The sequence below is a fragment of the Falco naumanni genome, chromosome 12, assembly GCF_017639655.2.
Source record: "Falco naumanni isolate bFalNau1 chromosome 12, bFalNau1.pat, whole genome shotgun sequence".
Classification (NCBI taxonomy): Eukaryota; Metazoa; Chordata; class Aves; order Falconiformes; family Falconidae; genus Falco; species Falco naumanni.
This window is the reverse complement of record NC_054065.1, coordinates 27,125,399-27,140,578: the sequence shown is the minus strand read 5'-3', so window position 1 is coordinate 27,140,578 and position 15,180 is coordinate 27,125,399. Positions and strand designations below refer to the sequence as shown.

Sequence of the window (15,180 nt, the reverse complement as noted above, 5' to 3'; positions counted from 1 at the left end):
AGGTGGGTGGTGGGTAGGAGGGAGGACATAGAAACTGCTTTTGACTTTCCCCTGTCCTTTTAAGCCTGTGGAAGAGAGTTTTATGTACGTGGTCAGTTGGGGCTTTTTTGTTTTTCCTTCTGTGTTCTTCCGGATTTTTTTTTTTTTTTTTGTCTTTGAAGTTGAAATCTCCCTGGCTTGCAGTGCTCCACTGGAACTGGAGACCATGTCAGCAAACAAGTGGAAAGCTAGAGCATGGCTAACTTTTCATGGCTTAAATGGGGCAGGGCTCCTTGACTTACCTCCTGCCTCCATGGTACTAATTTGATACTGGTAGCCATCCAGAGGTGAATCACAGACAGGATTTTAAGTCATGAAAAATAATATTTGATCCAACTTTTTTGAGATACTTCAACAAAATTATAAAAGAATCAGATGATAAGGACTTATGTTCCTCTCCTCCTCTGCTGCTGGCTCAGGCTCACAGCTGTTCAAAGAACTCTTTGGTGAGCTCAGTGTTTGTTTAATAGGATGAGGTGCGAGTTGTTTCTTTTTTTTTTTTTTCTTGTTAGCTGCTTCTAACAGGTGTAATGTTTCTGACATTTCCAAGTTGTAAAAAATGCAACACATTTTTGTTCTTCTCCTTAGAAAAGAGGGCATCTTTCATTTTTAAATGATAGTGAAATAAAATCACAAATCCAGCATGGGAAGAGATCTTTAGGAAAGTGTTTTTATTGTACACCTTTGTCCAACTCTGTCTAATACCAATACCAAAGTCTACAGTGAAAGACAATTAAATAAAAGTTTAGGTAAACCACTGAATTTATAGTTGGCCTTGGTCCCACGCCCTGTTAAAGAGGTTGTGATGGTGAGGGACAGGGTTCTCCTGTCCTTACCAAAGCTGGAGCTCTGCTAAAGTGGGCAGCTCCCTTCCTTGTGTTTCCTGAACCTGGATGCTTGATTGACTTTTGAGATGTTCATGTAGAATATGCTAGAAAAGGCAGAGAGATTGTCCTGAAATCAAGGGAGAGAACCTATACTGAGAGGCAAGTGAAGTCTGCCAGTGCTTAGTGTCAAAATGGTCTTGTTGAGTTGAAAAGTGAACTTCTGGCTGAGTGGGACCATATAATACGTGGAAGTTTATTTGTTAAATCAAGTTGTCAGCCTCTGTGCTACTCAAGGAGATGTAAGGAAATAGTCTGGATACAGAAACGTGAAGTGAAGCAGAGAATTTTTTCTGAGATTAGTCTTTGCAAAGATGCCGTGAGATACTGGAAGAACAGATATCTAAGTGTTATTTGCATGGATATTGTCCCAAGAGCAAAAAAAAAAGGTATTATCTATTTGTGCAGTGAAAGCCTTGACAATTGTTTTAGAAACCAAATTATTCTTATTCCCTTCACTGATCCTGTCATATTTGCTAATTATTTACTGCTATATACAAACACTGATACGTGTGTGTAAAACTGTATACAGTTTCCAATTGTACTTGGTAACAAAAATCAGAGTATCGAATCCTGTAACAATAGAAGACTTGAGTACTGGATGAAGTACATGCATGTTGTTTCAGATAAAATATATCTTTTCTTAACCATCTTTATAACATCCAGTAGCAACCACTTGCAAGATGTGTTTTCATGTATGCTCTGAATATTATTTTTTTTTTTTTGGGGGGGGGGGGGGGGGAGGGCCGTGAGGGAGAGAAATACTTTTAGCTTTTATCTGATCTCATTTTAGATGTTGGCAAAGTTCACTATCTTGTTTTGCCAAGATATACCATGACTTCTATTTTATTTGCGTTTTACACTGAAAAATTAAACTATTCTATAACGAACATGATGCACGACAGCTAACCTTCTGGGGTAGGAACAAAAGGCTTGCATTGGAAAATTATTTCTCAGACTTCAATTACTGAGATCCTTTTTACATCGCTTGTGTCTCTTTTTCTGATGCTTGCTCAGGAATTTTAGCTTCTGTTGTCAGACCTTATTAAGCATACTTTGAAAGATCGCTGCGAGTGCGCTTGAGGCACTCTGCTCCCTGAAGGGAGCAAGTTTAATACTCTTCCAGCCCTCCTCCTCCTCTTGTCCTCCTAATTTTGCTTGAAATTTGATGAGTATTGGGGCAAACTCTCTTGATCTTCCTATTACCGCCAGGATTCTGTTAAGTGACTACCTCAGCCACTGTGGAAGGCAGTCAAAAGCTGTGTGTGTGTACAAAGATTTGTGGTGGTGTTCTGTTGTGGGTTTTTTTATTATTATTTTTTATGAGACATACAGGGAATAAACAAAAAAAAAAAGTCTGATTGTTTGTCCTTTCTTCCTGAGCGTTCCAAATGTAGTTTTGTTTGGTATTTTAAAATCTCTTTGACCTTCCTTTGAGGTCACTGAATGGTATTGACAGAATCCTTGTGTAAAGGGCATCTCCCTTGATAATAGAGTTTCAGCTGAAGTATTGCTGAGCTGCTAGAAATCTGTTTCATAAGACTGCTGTATATTCTTTAAGATGGAAATCTGACAACAGTGCTGTTGGTTTTGGGTTTGCCACCCCCCCCCCCTTTTTTTTTTTTTCCCTTGAATTAGGGTTTAGCAGATGAAGAGCTTTTTTAGCTGTCTAGACAAGTATCCGCCAAGAGACTGCTTTTTCTGTAACAGTGACCTACTTGCTTATTCTGTAAAGCTAATCTCTTTTGACAGTGACTCCAGAAATTTTCCTTCCTAGATTGCTTGAGCACAGCTGCAGCATTTTCATTTAAGGAAACACTTTTATGTTGAAAAGAGCTTTTCACGTGCTGAAAACATGTTAGTAACTCTTCTTCTTATGAAATTGAAAACATTTATACTTTCCCCTGAAATGATTATTCCATATTAAGACTGACTTTGAAAGACTCCATTGAATATGAATGAACTACTCTCTGATTTCTTTCTCTTTTTTTCTTCCTTTTTTCTTTTCCTCCCCTTGCTTAAATAATGAAAGGAAACATCCAACAAAAACAATATCGGGAAAACCAAAACTGGTGCAAAACTGGAGGTGTTTAGTTTCAGTTTTTGTCCTCTGGGCTTGTTTCTCAGGCCAGGAACAGTATCTTCTGTTTGTCTGGCACCCAGTGCAAATGGATCCAACCTGATCATGAGTCTCAGATGTTGTCATAAGATACTATGACAGTATCCTGACTCTGTAAAATTGACTGCTGTGATACATTGACCACATAGTTGCCATCACTTTTAAAATAGACCTAAAAAATTATGGTGAAATGTTTAAAGTAACAAAAGAAATTGCTTTTGTGTAAAGATTGAGAGGCCAATAAGTACTTCTAATTACATGCTGTCTGTGGATGCCCAGCTGTGAAGTGGGTAACTTCTGGAAGAAGAGTAATACAGAAAGGGAGGAGGGCTGGTAAGTGAAGGTGGTGAATGTAGGCTCCCACTGGGTTCTTGTAATATCAAAAGACAACAAGTAAACCTTAAAAATTAGAGATGTGACAGAATCCTCAACTTGGGAGCAAGAGCAGGAAAGGAAATTCAGTGAAACTTGTGCATGTACCTTTTAAAGAAACGTCATCTTAACTGTCTGAAAGAAAATGGCAAGTTCTTAGTGGAGTCACTTTTCACTGTCTAGTATTTTTTTTTTTTCTTTGACCTGTGAATCCTAAGTTGTTCAGCTTTTACACGTGTAATCTGAACTTCATGAAATTTGCTGTCTGAGAGAATAAGCCAGATCTATGGCTGACAGGGAGCTATAGGAGAATACTTGAAGTGACGGGAGCTGTGATGGATCGCCGAGGATCAGGCCCGCTGGGTACTGAGCCCCTTCAGGGCATGGAGTGCTTCTGCCCGAGCTTCAGCACAAGAGCTGCAACCCAGCACTTGATCGCAATCCTCAGGAAGCGTTAAGAAGAGAATTCCTCTTCTCTGAGAGTTTTCCTTTGCTATCTCTCTTAATTCTTGGTGGAATAGGAAGTAAATGAGTCCTGGTAGGAATCGGGGCAGAGGAGCCCTTGAGGAGGGGGTGGGAATGGCTGGGAAATACGTTGGAGGGGCCACAGACGTGGAGCAGAAGGTATGGCAGCACGTTCCCTGCAGCGGTCGGCAGGCAGGATGATTTGCAAATACAAAACTAAGGCACTAGAGCCAAAAGCTCTAAATTGCCTGTTTGCTTCCCCTTGGGCTGCAATGGTGCCTCAGCTTCTCCCTGCAAGGGGGTGGACTTTCAGAGGGCTGTAGCTGCTTCTCAGAGGCATTGGTTTAATTTCAGAAGCAAGGAGAGGTACTGTGTCTTCCTAAGGAGAAGGTAGCAATGCCTTGGGTGAGGGCAAGGGGTAGGTGCACACACTGCACCTGGACAATACCAGTTCAAGGTGTTCAAGTGCAAGGTGATGGACAGACGTTTTTGCTTTGTTGTGGTCTGTGCCCAAGCTACATAGGGATGTAATAGTCAACTGGCTTTTAACCTTTTCAGAACGTCCCATAGCCGATAATGAACGGATGCTGGATATTTTGCAGCGCTTTGGCATGCAGAGAAGTGAGGTTCGCTTCTTTCTTCGGCACGAACGCTCTCCCTGCCGGGAAGCAGGTAGGTGTTGATCTCAGCTAGCTCCTTTGTCTAAGTTCCACTTCATTCCTCAAGATCGAGGCAGCAGCTTGCATATGTTATTTATTAATGTTGATAGACAGTATGGTGTTGCAGGCCTTTTTGGTCTGACTGTTATTGTCTTATGAACAGAGAATGTTAGTAACAGAGAGTGTTAGTAACAGAAAACTTCTAAATTTTAGTAAAGACTTCATCCTCCCTTGCCAGATTTGGGAACATTAAATCCAAATTGATACCTTTGCAGGTTTTCCAAAGCTGGTAATCACCAAAGCATCCAGGGGCTTTGTTAAATATATTAGCCACTGTTAACTATCTAGAGATCTGTGACAGTCTCTTCTTTTAAATCTAGTGACCACACTGTTGTCCAGTAATATAATCTGTTATTTGGGCTTGGGATGTTTAATCTGGATCATACTTTACAAGGGTGATAAATTTAGAATACTTGGCAAAAGATAGAGTTCTTTGATATTTTCCCCACAATCTATGCATTCGTATTAGTTTCAGGAGTAGTTTTAAATGAACTGCCTAGTCAAGTCCTCTGAGAACGTAATTATCTATGTATTGTAAATCTAAGTATGAAACCTATAAAGAAAATCACTCTTTGCTTTTCAAGGTTCTTCTGTGCATCCCACATTTATCTCTTTGGTAGCATCCATGGGACTTTTCCCTTCAGATCAGTCTATTGGATTCTTCTTCCTCCCGTTCTTCTGTTTTCATCCTTGGTAACCTTACTCGGTGCTGGAAATACTGCATTTAAGTGCCATTGTACCCAGCATATTTTAAAATTGCTAAATGTATCCTGATGTTTGAAATGTGTGATGATGATAGAATGAGTACATGGAAAGTTAAAGCTGCGCTATTGCTATGCATTAAGGGTCTTATAATGAAGTTTAGTTGTCAGGATGTAATTTTTCAAGTCCAGGGTGCTTGTAGTGTTAGGATTATTGGCATTTTACTGGCCATGGCATTGCTAAGCAATATATTTGAGGAAGAGCAAATGAATAGTCAGGAGCTCTGCAGTTCGTCTTGCAGGAGTATGGCCTTGAAATAGGTATCAAATGGGCAAGAAGCTGACAGACGTGGCTTCGTCCTGTAGTACATGTGTGTCCTGCAGGGAAATATGCAAGCTTGGTATTTGGCATCTGAACACTGTACGTAACTCGATGGAAACCTTGAAGTAGGATTCTAGTTAAGTAGCATCTTTACTGCCACAACAACTGCCAGGAAGAAAAAAAATTTGTGCTTTTAAACTTCCTTATGTGTGAATAATCAGCTGTAGGTTAAATGATGCATCTTTCATGACAGGTGACTAACCTTTGTTATTCATGTCCTCTGGGAGACAGTTGAGGAAGGCATACCAGAACATCTGGACACTGGTTTTAAGACACTGCCTCTCTGTGAATTAACCAGTTATTTTTCTGTCATTTGCAGAAGGGAGCACGTTTTTGTGACTATTTGTAATGCAGACTTACTAGGGACCAACTGCCTGTTGCCTGCAGGAGAGAGATTGAAATAGTGTACTGTTGGTTAAGCTTTTTTGTTTGGCTATTTTTAAACAGTCCGATGTTTTAAAATAAATGTTGACATTGAAAGAAACCTCTTCATAAAATGTCTTGTGTCATCAGTTAAGTTTATCTTAGTGGTAAGCACATGGGAAGAACAGGTGTTTAGATTCTAAACCAAAATGATTGTACTGTTTCTCTTTTTGTACTGAATGCTGTGTCTAAAGGGGTAAGAAAAATCCTAAAATGGCTTACTATCTTTGACTATTCCTGTACTTCTGTCTAGGGACTGGACAAAGGTCTCAAGATCCAACCTTAAAAAGAAATGGCGTGAAAGTGCCTGGCGATCGAAGAATAGAGAATGGAGTAAGTGCTCGATGCAGTGGCCAGTATAGTGAAAATGGAGGCTTCCCTTCTTTTGAGATACTGGTGCAAATCCTACCCTGGAAACTTGAGAGAGATTTTGGAGATAGTGCTAATGACTGCTCTAAAATAGACACAAAGCCTCTAGCAATTATCACCCTTGCTTTCAGTTTTTGAGAGGTGCCTGAGATCCATTGGCTGCCATATCTGTGTTTGTACAGGTGATCTCAGAGCAGCAAACTCAGCATACTTTCCATTCTCTACTCCAATCAAAATTTTTCTCTCCTTTTCCTTCAGTTCATTGATTATTTTCGTGTTCAGTTTCGTGTCAGAGATCCCTAGTTCTGGATTTCAAGTTGAGACCAGCTAGTGTTTCAGCATTGAATCCATTGTCTGTCATTTATTCTTGCTCCAGAAGATGTACTTATGGATGTAAGATTGAATCTAGATTCAGGAAATGTGTGAACAGGTAACTAATGTAATAATAGTGCTATCTTTGAGAGAGGTGTGTTATTTTTTCCCCTACTATATTTAAACTTTCCATTTTCTTCAACTTACGTTGAAGTGCTTTGAATTGCAATGGTACACCTACGACCACAGATCCATCCTGCCATGTGCTGAGCATTCTGGGCTCAGTCAGTCAAAGCTGATTCATGCTGAGCTTAATTATAAAGGGCTCCAAAATGCCTATTTAAAATGCTGCTAGAAACATTTTGCTAGAAATATTAATGTTTCAAGAGAATGTCAGCTTGTGTATTGCTGGGTTGGGCTGTGCATGTATTTTTTTTTTTTACCATTTCTTTCTAATTATTTTATTGGCTACTCAGTTGTTATTTTTTTTAAAGACCTTTATTGTACTTTTCTGGAGTAGCTCTGTTGAGTTAGATCCTAGTGAAACTAAAAATTCTAGACATGGCATGCTTTGGATTTTCATTGACAGGTCAGTGCTCCAAGGATGGATATGACACTGGCTGAACTTCAGGAAATGGCATCACGCCAGCAGCAACAAATTGAGGCTCAGCAGCAAATGCTGGCTAACAAGGTGAGTTTGGAACGAGATTGTTTGTAGCCAGGAACAAAGGTAGAAAGAGTCACATGAGGTGGAGGGAGGGTTGAGGATTTGGATTTTTTTCACCTCTGTAAGAGGGCTGCCTTTCTTTGGCTGCCTCTTTTTAAATTTGAAAGTCAACCTATGCAAATATCCAGTAGTAAAACATTAAAATAATGCCAGCGATGTAAGTGACCGTATAGCTTACTAAAAGGATAAAGCACATAACATTAATACGTTATCATCCATCCTGGTGGCTCTGCCAGCTCTGTTTGTGCTCCGTGTGGTGACCAGCATTCACCGGCTTGATCACTGAATGATGCTTTTGTCTCTGGATATAATGCTGCCCTGTAATGGTACCTTGCTGTTTTCTGATAGAGTTCAGTGTGCCCGGTTTCCTGGGGCAGCTGCCTGGAGGAGATTGCATGTATGTGATAAAAGTAACTAGAAGAGTGATGTATAAAATGCTTGTTGAACAACGACAGAAAAGCTAATGAAAGCACGCAGGGTGCTCCTGAATCGTTTTGGGACAAAAAATACCCTGAATGCATCTGCAGAATAGTGAAATAGATTTCATATTTGACTTAAGAGTGGTGTGTACCAACAACACTTGAAACTGTAATGGAAAAAGTGCTTTTGGCCAGAGCATCGTTAAATGTGAGCCCATCCTGAAGCGAACTGTCTGGGTTCCCAGCATATCAGAACGTGCTTTACTGGGGAAGAAGGCTGCGCCGGGGCTCTCGTCTCGCTACTCCTCCTCTGTCAGCAGCCCTGTCTCCCTGTCCCTTTGGGATCAGCTGGGTCCCACCCAGTCCCTCCATATATTTTAACATCTTGTTCAATTCCCTTGGCTTTCAATAATCCTGTCTCGGGGAGATGCTTCAAACCATGGCTTCTGATGGTTCTGCAGCACCTGCAAAGTGGTACCACGGCCTGCCAAAACGGCCAGTAAAACCCGGTTTCTGTTTTACAGTAAGGACAGGTATGAAGAAGGTGCAGCTGTGAATGTAAGAAATCAGCCAAGTAATTGGAATTTTCACCTGGAGTTTAGCAGCATGGTTAATACCAGTTCTGCCCTGATTAATTTGTCAAGGCAGAATGTTGCCCTCTTCTCTCTCACAGCTGAGATGTCTTAAAAATAAGAGAGAAGACAAAACATTTGTACTTCTGTTTCACTTACAGGTCATGGTAATAGATCCTGGACTTACAAATAACACTGTAGTCGCTATATATATGGAAACAGAAATAGGAACATTATGTATATTTACTGTAAAGGGAGTTGCATAAGATAGTAAAAAAAAAAAGTTTGAGTTGGGATAGCTACCCATCAGGTAGGTGTCTGCTGCTTGTGGTTTGAAGAAGAGTAGCCTTGTGAGTATCCCACCGGGAGAATTTTTTCATTTAATTTTCCTCTCTGGAGCAAACCTGCTTTCCTAGACACCCTTTCAAAGAAAGGCTTTCCATTGCCTCTTTCCTGCCTTCTGAATTCAGATGCGATATTAAAAATAGATTCTGAGGGGAGAAAAATGCACTTTCTTTTTAAACACAAGCTGTAAAATCTATTTTTTGACATTTTCCTGTGTGGGATTGGTACTAAACTAGCACATATACTGTAGGTGCTGCCTGGTTTTCTCCGGAAGGCAAGATCACTTTTTGCTCTTCCTTTTTTATTCTAAGTGCGTGAGTCCCTGTTTCTAAATGTGACTGGTGATTTTTGGTGGTTGTTGGGGTTTTTGCTTGTTTGGTTGTTTTTTGGTGTGGGGTTTGTTGGGTGGGTTTTTTTGTTTGTTTGTTGTTTGTTTGTTTTTTAAGTGTTGAGCTTTAATGTTAGTAAGCAGTGGTAGTCTTGGCTGTTAGTAGGGGCTCAGGAAAGTCTTGGTAGCTCTCCTATCACTGGAACAACCGCTCGCCTCCAGAACTGGAGGCTGTGTGCAATGAGGGCCCTGGTCACTGTGGAGGTTTTCCCATGTCTTGAACCATCCTGTGGTGTGATAGTGGTGGTTGTTACCAGGACATGGTAAATCTTCAGAGCTTTGGTGTACGGCGATCCTCCATCTCAAGGGGGTTCTAGCAGAACTAGTAAAAGTGCAGGGAGTGATGAAAATTATGAATAATTTATGGAATACCTCCTGTATAAAGAACATCTAATATTCTCCAGCACGCGTTATAGTTGTTTAAAATGTGATGTATGATAGGGGTGTGTAAAGTACAAGATTAAAAGCATGGAGAAGGTAGAGTGGAAATAATCATTAGCTCAGGAGACAAGTAGTGATTAAATTAAATTGGCAAATGTCACAGAACATGAATGCTGGAATTTTTCTTAGGCTTCAAAGGATTTTGAGCAGTTTCATGGCAGAAAATTTTTCCAAGAGGCATTAGACGTGGATGCAGCCTCTGTTTCAATAGGTTCCTGGACTATGGAATGGTTGTCCCAGGATTGTATTGGGACAGAATCGGTACGTGTTTGCTCGCTTCTCTCAGTGTCCCTTGACACTCTGGGAACTCAGGGTACTGGGTTACAGCTGACCTGAGCTGCTGCAGTGATTGTTTCAAAGTTTAGACACTGTTTCTGTCAGTACCTTACTCTAAGTTCATTTAAATAAATAAAATTCCTTGACTGCAGGAACAACGTCTGAAGTTCTTGAAACAGCAAGATCAGCGACAGCAACAGCAAGCTGCTGAGCAGGAAAAACTGAAGCGATTAAAGGAAATTGCTGAGAATCAGGAAGCCAAACTTAAGAAAGTGAGAGCGCTGAAAGGCCACGTGGAACAAAAAAGACTCAGCAATGGGAAATTAGGTGAGTCACCGCCTGGGGAAAGTAGCCTGTGATTTTTTTCATGAAGTGTGATTCTTGGAACTCTAAAATTTCTGGTGATTTCAGCGATTCAGAAGAGGTATGTACAGTGTTCCAGGAAATGTTAATCTTAATGATTTCACATGTTGTATGTACCAAGAAAACTCCTGAATGACCTAGAACAGAATATATTTTCTTACCCTATATTAAAATATCCCACAAGAGCACCCTGTGTTTTGAGCCTAGCGTATCTGCTCTTTAATTACTGAGCAGTTTTTTTGCTTACTTGAATACCTTTGTGTACCACAGTAACTTTTTCCATCCCTGATGTCCCACCCCACCCCCCCCCCCCACATTTAGGGTGTTATTTTCTTGGCCAATAACAAAGCTTGGCCCGATACCCATGTTGGCTGTTATGTGAGAGGTAATTTAATGACCACGGTGGCTGAGTATTTTCTTTTTAATTACTGAAATCCAACTAGTCTCTGGCTTGCTACAGTACTAGTTGGGTGCTTGCAGTTCAGCATGTTGATGCAACATTAAATATTTAACTTCAGACTTTGTATCAACACACATTCTTCTGCCTACTTTTTCATCCTTCGTCTGTACGTATTGTACAGAACTTGTCATTTCCAGCTGGACTCAAATGAAAATATATTGGTTTGTTAAGGTAAAATATAAATATATTGTTTAATTAGGAAGCATTGTGCTTTAATGGATAAAGCAAATGTGTTTTTCTGTGGGGAGAATGCATTTCCTGTTCGGGTTCTGTTGCACAAAATAAACATTGGTAGAGCAATAGAACATCTTGGAGCATGTGTATCTGCTTCCGTGCACCTTGCCTGGCAGGTCTGGTCCTAGACTTGCTTGAGCTCTTACTAGTTGCTCAAACTTTGTTCTGTAATGCAACAGTTTTGGCAGTGGGAGCAGCTGATGACGGCTGTTTGTGGTAGACCCTAAAAGCCCTCTTGAGTCTTTGTTTAGTAGGACAGTTCGTGTGTTTTGTCATTGAGTTCCTACAGCCTAAATTTAGAGTTCTAAATACCATAAGTATGCCTTGTGGCTGAGTGAGTGTCGTCTTGCTGAATTCAGCATTAAGTTAATTTAGGCTTCTACAGATGAAATTCAGCCTGGTAACGCGGTTTTGTTTGTTTCCGTACTTCAGAAAGTAAAAAAAAATGTTCTTTTTCCTTCCCCATCAGTGCTCTAAGTAGACTGAATTTACATAATCTGGCTAGCGAGTTGGCTTTTGCAACTATTTGGAGGAAGAGCTGGTTTGACTGGGATCGCGGGTGTGCGGCCGCCTCTGTGCAGCTCTGCTCCGGAGGCTGGCGGGGCGCGCTCTGTCCCCTTAACCGCTGCCTGGGAAGCAGCCCACGCTCAGCTGTTTCTCAGGGCAGCTATTGTGCTCTCTCATCCTCTCCAGTGGAGGAGATTGAACAGATGAACAGCCTGTTCCAGCAAAAGCAGCGCGAGCTGGTGCTGGCGGTGTCAAAAGTAGAGGAGCTCACCAGGCAACTGGAGATGCTGAAGAATGGCCGAATTGATGGTTACCACGACAACCAGTCAGCTGTAGCTGAGCTCGACCGCCTGTACAAGGAGCTGCAGGTAATGGAAGGCTAGTTTGTGACCCACAGCTCCAAGGGCTGGAAGTTGGTTGGGTCGTTTCTTGCCTTGTTGGAAAGAACTCCCATCGCTCCTGTTCCTGACAGAGCCGCGTGGCTGCCTGCCTGCGGAGGATGGAGGGTTAGTTGTGCTGCTTTCAAGGTAAGCAGGGGCAGGAGCACGCAGTGTATATATCTTTCTCTTCCCTTTCTGCAAAATTTGGAGCCTTACCCACATTTTTTCCAGAGCAAATAATCCGAGTTTGCTAGCACGACTTTTTATAGAAGGCTTTTCTTTTTGTAACTGCTTCCTGTCCCGCATCTTGAAAGTTAATTTGTTTTTATTTTTGTTGTTTTCCCCTCCTCCCCTCCCACCCCCCTGCTTTGTGAATTTATTCAGCTGAGGAACAAACTGAACCAGGAGCAGAATGCCAAGCTGCAGCAACAGAGGGAGTGTTTGAACAAGCGCAACTTGGAGGTGGCAGTCATGGATAAGCGTGTTAATGAGCTGCGAGAGCGCCTGTGGAAGAAAAAGGCAGCTCTGCAACAGAAAGAGAATGTACCAGTGAGTACAGGGTATTTAATAACAACAAAAATTAAATTAGTTTGCGGCCCCTACAGTCTGAAGTAAAAACCTGCTTGTGGGGAAGGCTGTTCAGGTGCTAGACTTGTTTTTATCCATATGTGGTGGGAGTCTTGTATTATTAAGGTACTTTTCATGGTACATTGGTAATAACCTACTTACTGTTTATGGACAAGAACTCTTCGTATGCTGTTGTGGACTTTTTTAGATTTTTTTTTTTTTGTGTGTGCTCTATTACTAACTCAGTTTTATATCTCTTAAAGCTTTAAAAAAAGCATTTCTAATACTGGAGTATAATTTTCTAGTTGCCTTATCCTTTTTGGCTTCTGTTTCAGATTGATGGATTGATACTGCAGCATAACATTCTTTAAGTTTTCTTCTTCTTTTTTTTTTTTTTCCCCCAAAGGTTTCTTCAGATGGGAATTTACCACAGCCAGTGGCTTCTGCTCCAAGTCGAGTGGCAGCAGTAGGTCCTTATATCCAGTCCTCTACTATGCCACGTATTGCTTCCAGACCTGAACTTTTGGTGAAACCAGCATTTTCAGATGGGACACAAGCTTTGCAGGTACCTGATGGCCCGCTGAAAACACAAACTCTGCCCAACATGAGAGCTGGGAGCAGTTCACAAGCTAAAGCTCCTGCAGGTAATAGTTTATGATTAGTATTCCTTTTCCAGAAAGGTTTTGTTATCTTATCTACCAGCTCTTTTTTATTTTTTTTTTAAAGCAACGTATTATTTGAGATGTCAGTTTTATTACTTGCGATTTTCCTGCACCAATGAATATATTTTATAAGCACTGAGGTTATACGATTCAAAGTATTATAAATTAAGTAATCCTATTAGTGAGCAATTTGGGTTGTTATACAGCATAGGATGCAGGAGGATTTTTCTGTAAAATATTTTTTTATTTTTAAAATACCCCTAAAAACTATACAACAGTGTTTGGTTGAGTTTCCAGAGGCAGTTTCAGGATGTACACAGTAACAACCTGGTAACTGGACTTAAAAACTAGCAAAGCCAAGTCTTCTGATCATGCGTTTTGGAAATGACGTATGTAAAGGGTTAACCAACATTACTAGAAATACGATCAAGGAGGCAGTTGATTGTAGCACAGAAATGCCAGCAGGTTTATTGCTGTGTAGATGATGTAGGAACGTGGAGAGACTGAAGTCCAACACCTGACACGAGGCTTGGCCTCTCCTGCTCGCGTGTTTGTGGATATTTTCCTGGCTTCTCTCTGTGGCTTTCTCCTCTGAGATACAGCGCAGCTCTGTGAGGGGTCTGGAGGCACTGGAGAGTTTCAGTTATCTCTTCTGTACTACCTTGGGAGGAAAAGACTCACTTTTCAGCTAGGAGAGAAGAGAAACTGATCTTCCTAAAAGGAAAAAATGGAGTCTGAGCTTGTAGAATAGTTCTATTTATTTGTTTTTAACTCCCTCCCTCTGTATCCAGTTCTGGCAGATACTACTAAAGTGGCCATGGCACAAAACCAGTCCAAGTGCCTCTTGCTGTACTGGAGAATGGGGAACTCTTTCACTTTATCTGGTTTGCAGATTCTGAAACTGCTGGAGTTGAATTTTAGCTCTAGTCTGTACCAAACTTGAATTTTTGGCATGGGAATGTGCTATTTGAACTAAAACATTAGTCCTCATTTTTTAGCATTAGGGTAAAATGACTGCTTTCCTGGAGAGAGGGTGTCAGATGCTTTGTCAGAATGAAACTTTTCTTCTGCTGCTTGTCATTTCTGTTTGAATTTAATATCACTTGTTGTAGTAGATAATTTAGAATTTAGTACAGAGAACTTGGTGAAATATTTAAACTAATAGCAAATTGCAAGTGTTTTCATAATTGAAGCAGACTGGATGTCTACTCCAGTCAATGGAAAGATCGGCATTAATGCAGTGTCCAATGCACACCGAACATACAGATGATTTTTCTACTGTTTTGGATATCACTGGTAGGATCACTGGCATATGCTTTAAAGCATTATGTTTTTCTTGGCACAATGTATCTTTCTCATCCTTTTTTGCCATCCTGTCACTTAACTTACTGTAAGTACCCAAGAAAAGTTTCTTACTGACTGGAAAAGAGGGTAGTCTAGGTAAGTTTATTGACTGAATGCTGTAGGTGCAGACATCCTAGGACAAACAGATTTGCTGCTGCTTTGGTGGTTGTTTCTGAGCTTGGTTTTGCATTCTATTTTTGAAACATTAAGCAAAAATCTAAAGGGATAGGATTTATAGCAGTTAACCTATGATACTTGTACACTGTCTAGACGACTTGACTCTTAAAAAAAACCCGACCCGTAATAACTAAGTCAATAAAAATATTTTAGCTTAATCTATTCCCCGTGTTTTTTCCTAGGTTCTGTGGTCCCCAGTACAAAACCTTCCCCATCTGCCACTGACTGGAGTAGTTCAAATGTAGACAGTCATATTAGTCAAGGATCAGCCTTGACTTCAGGAAAAGGAATTGTGGCTAGTGAAGGACAAGGTATGTTTTTACGTACTTGGCTAATCTTAAAATCTGGAGACTCTAGCTAATGATATCAGCCTCTTCTAAATGCTTCAGTAAATATGTAGAATTCATTTGAAAGCACACACACAAAAATAATAGACTATTGCCATATAAGCTTTAGTATGATGTCACAGGGATTTTTCTTTTTTAAGAAAGAACTCATTTCAGGTGGTAAAGTAGATACTAATGCCTTCGTAC

General features: G+C 40.7%; 1 protein-coding gene across 3 annotated transcripts in view; it reads left to right on the top strand.

The window, feature by feature from the left end:
• Positions 1-15,180, top strand: part of TP53BP2 (tumor protein p53 binding protein 2) — a 55,169-nt gene that overhangs the window by 26,645 nt on the left and 13,344 nt on the right. For all 3 annotated transcript variants that reach the window (XM_040611719.1, XM_040611718.1, XM_040611720.1), the window contains exons 3-10: positions 4,438-4,551; positions 6,358-6,437; positions 7,375-7,476; positions 10,106-10,280; positions 11,704-11,885; positions 12,282-12,446; positions 12,871-13,108; positions 14,830-14,958. In XM_040611719.1, coding sequence (XP_040467653.1) covers positions 4,438-4,551; positions 6,358-6,437; positions 7,375-7,476; positions 10,106-10,280; positions 11,704-11,885; positions 12,282-12,446; positions 12,871-13,108; positions 14,830-14,958 — 1,185 coding nt within the window. The remainder of the gene's footprint in view (positions 1-4,437; positions 4,552-6,357; positions 6,438-7,374; positions 7,477-10,105; positions 10,281-11,703; positions 11,886-12,281; positions 12,447-12,870; positions 13,109-14,829; positions 14,959-15,180) is intronic.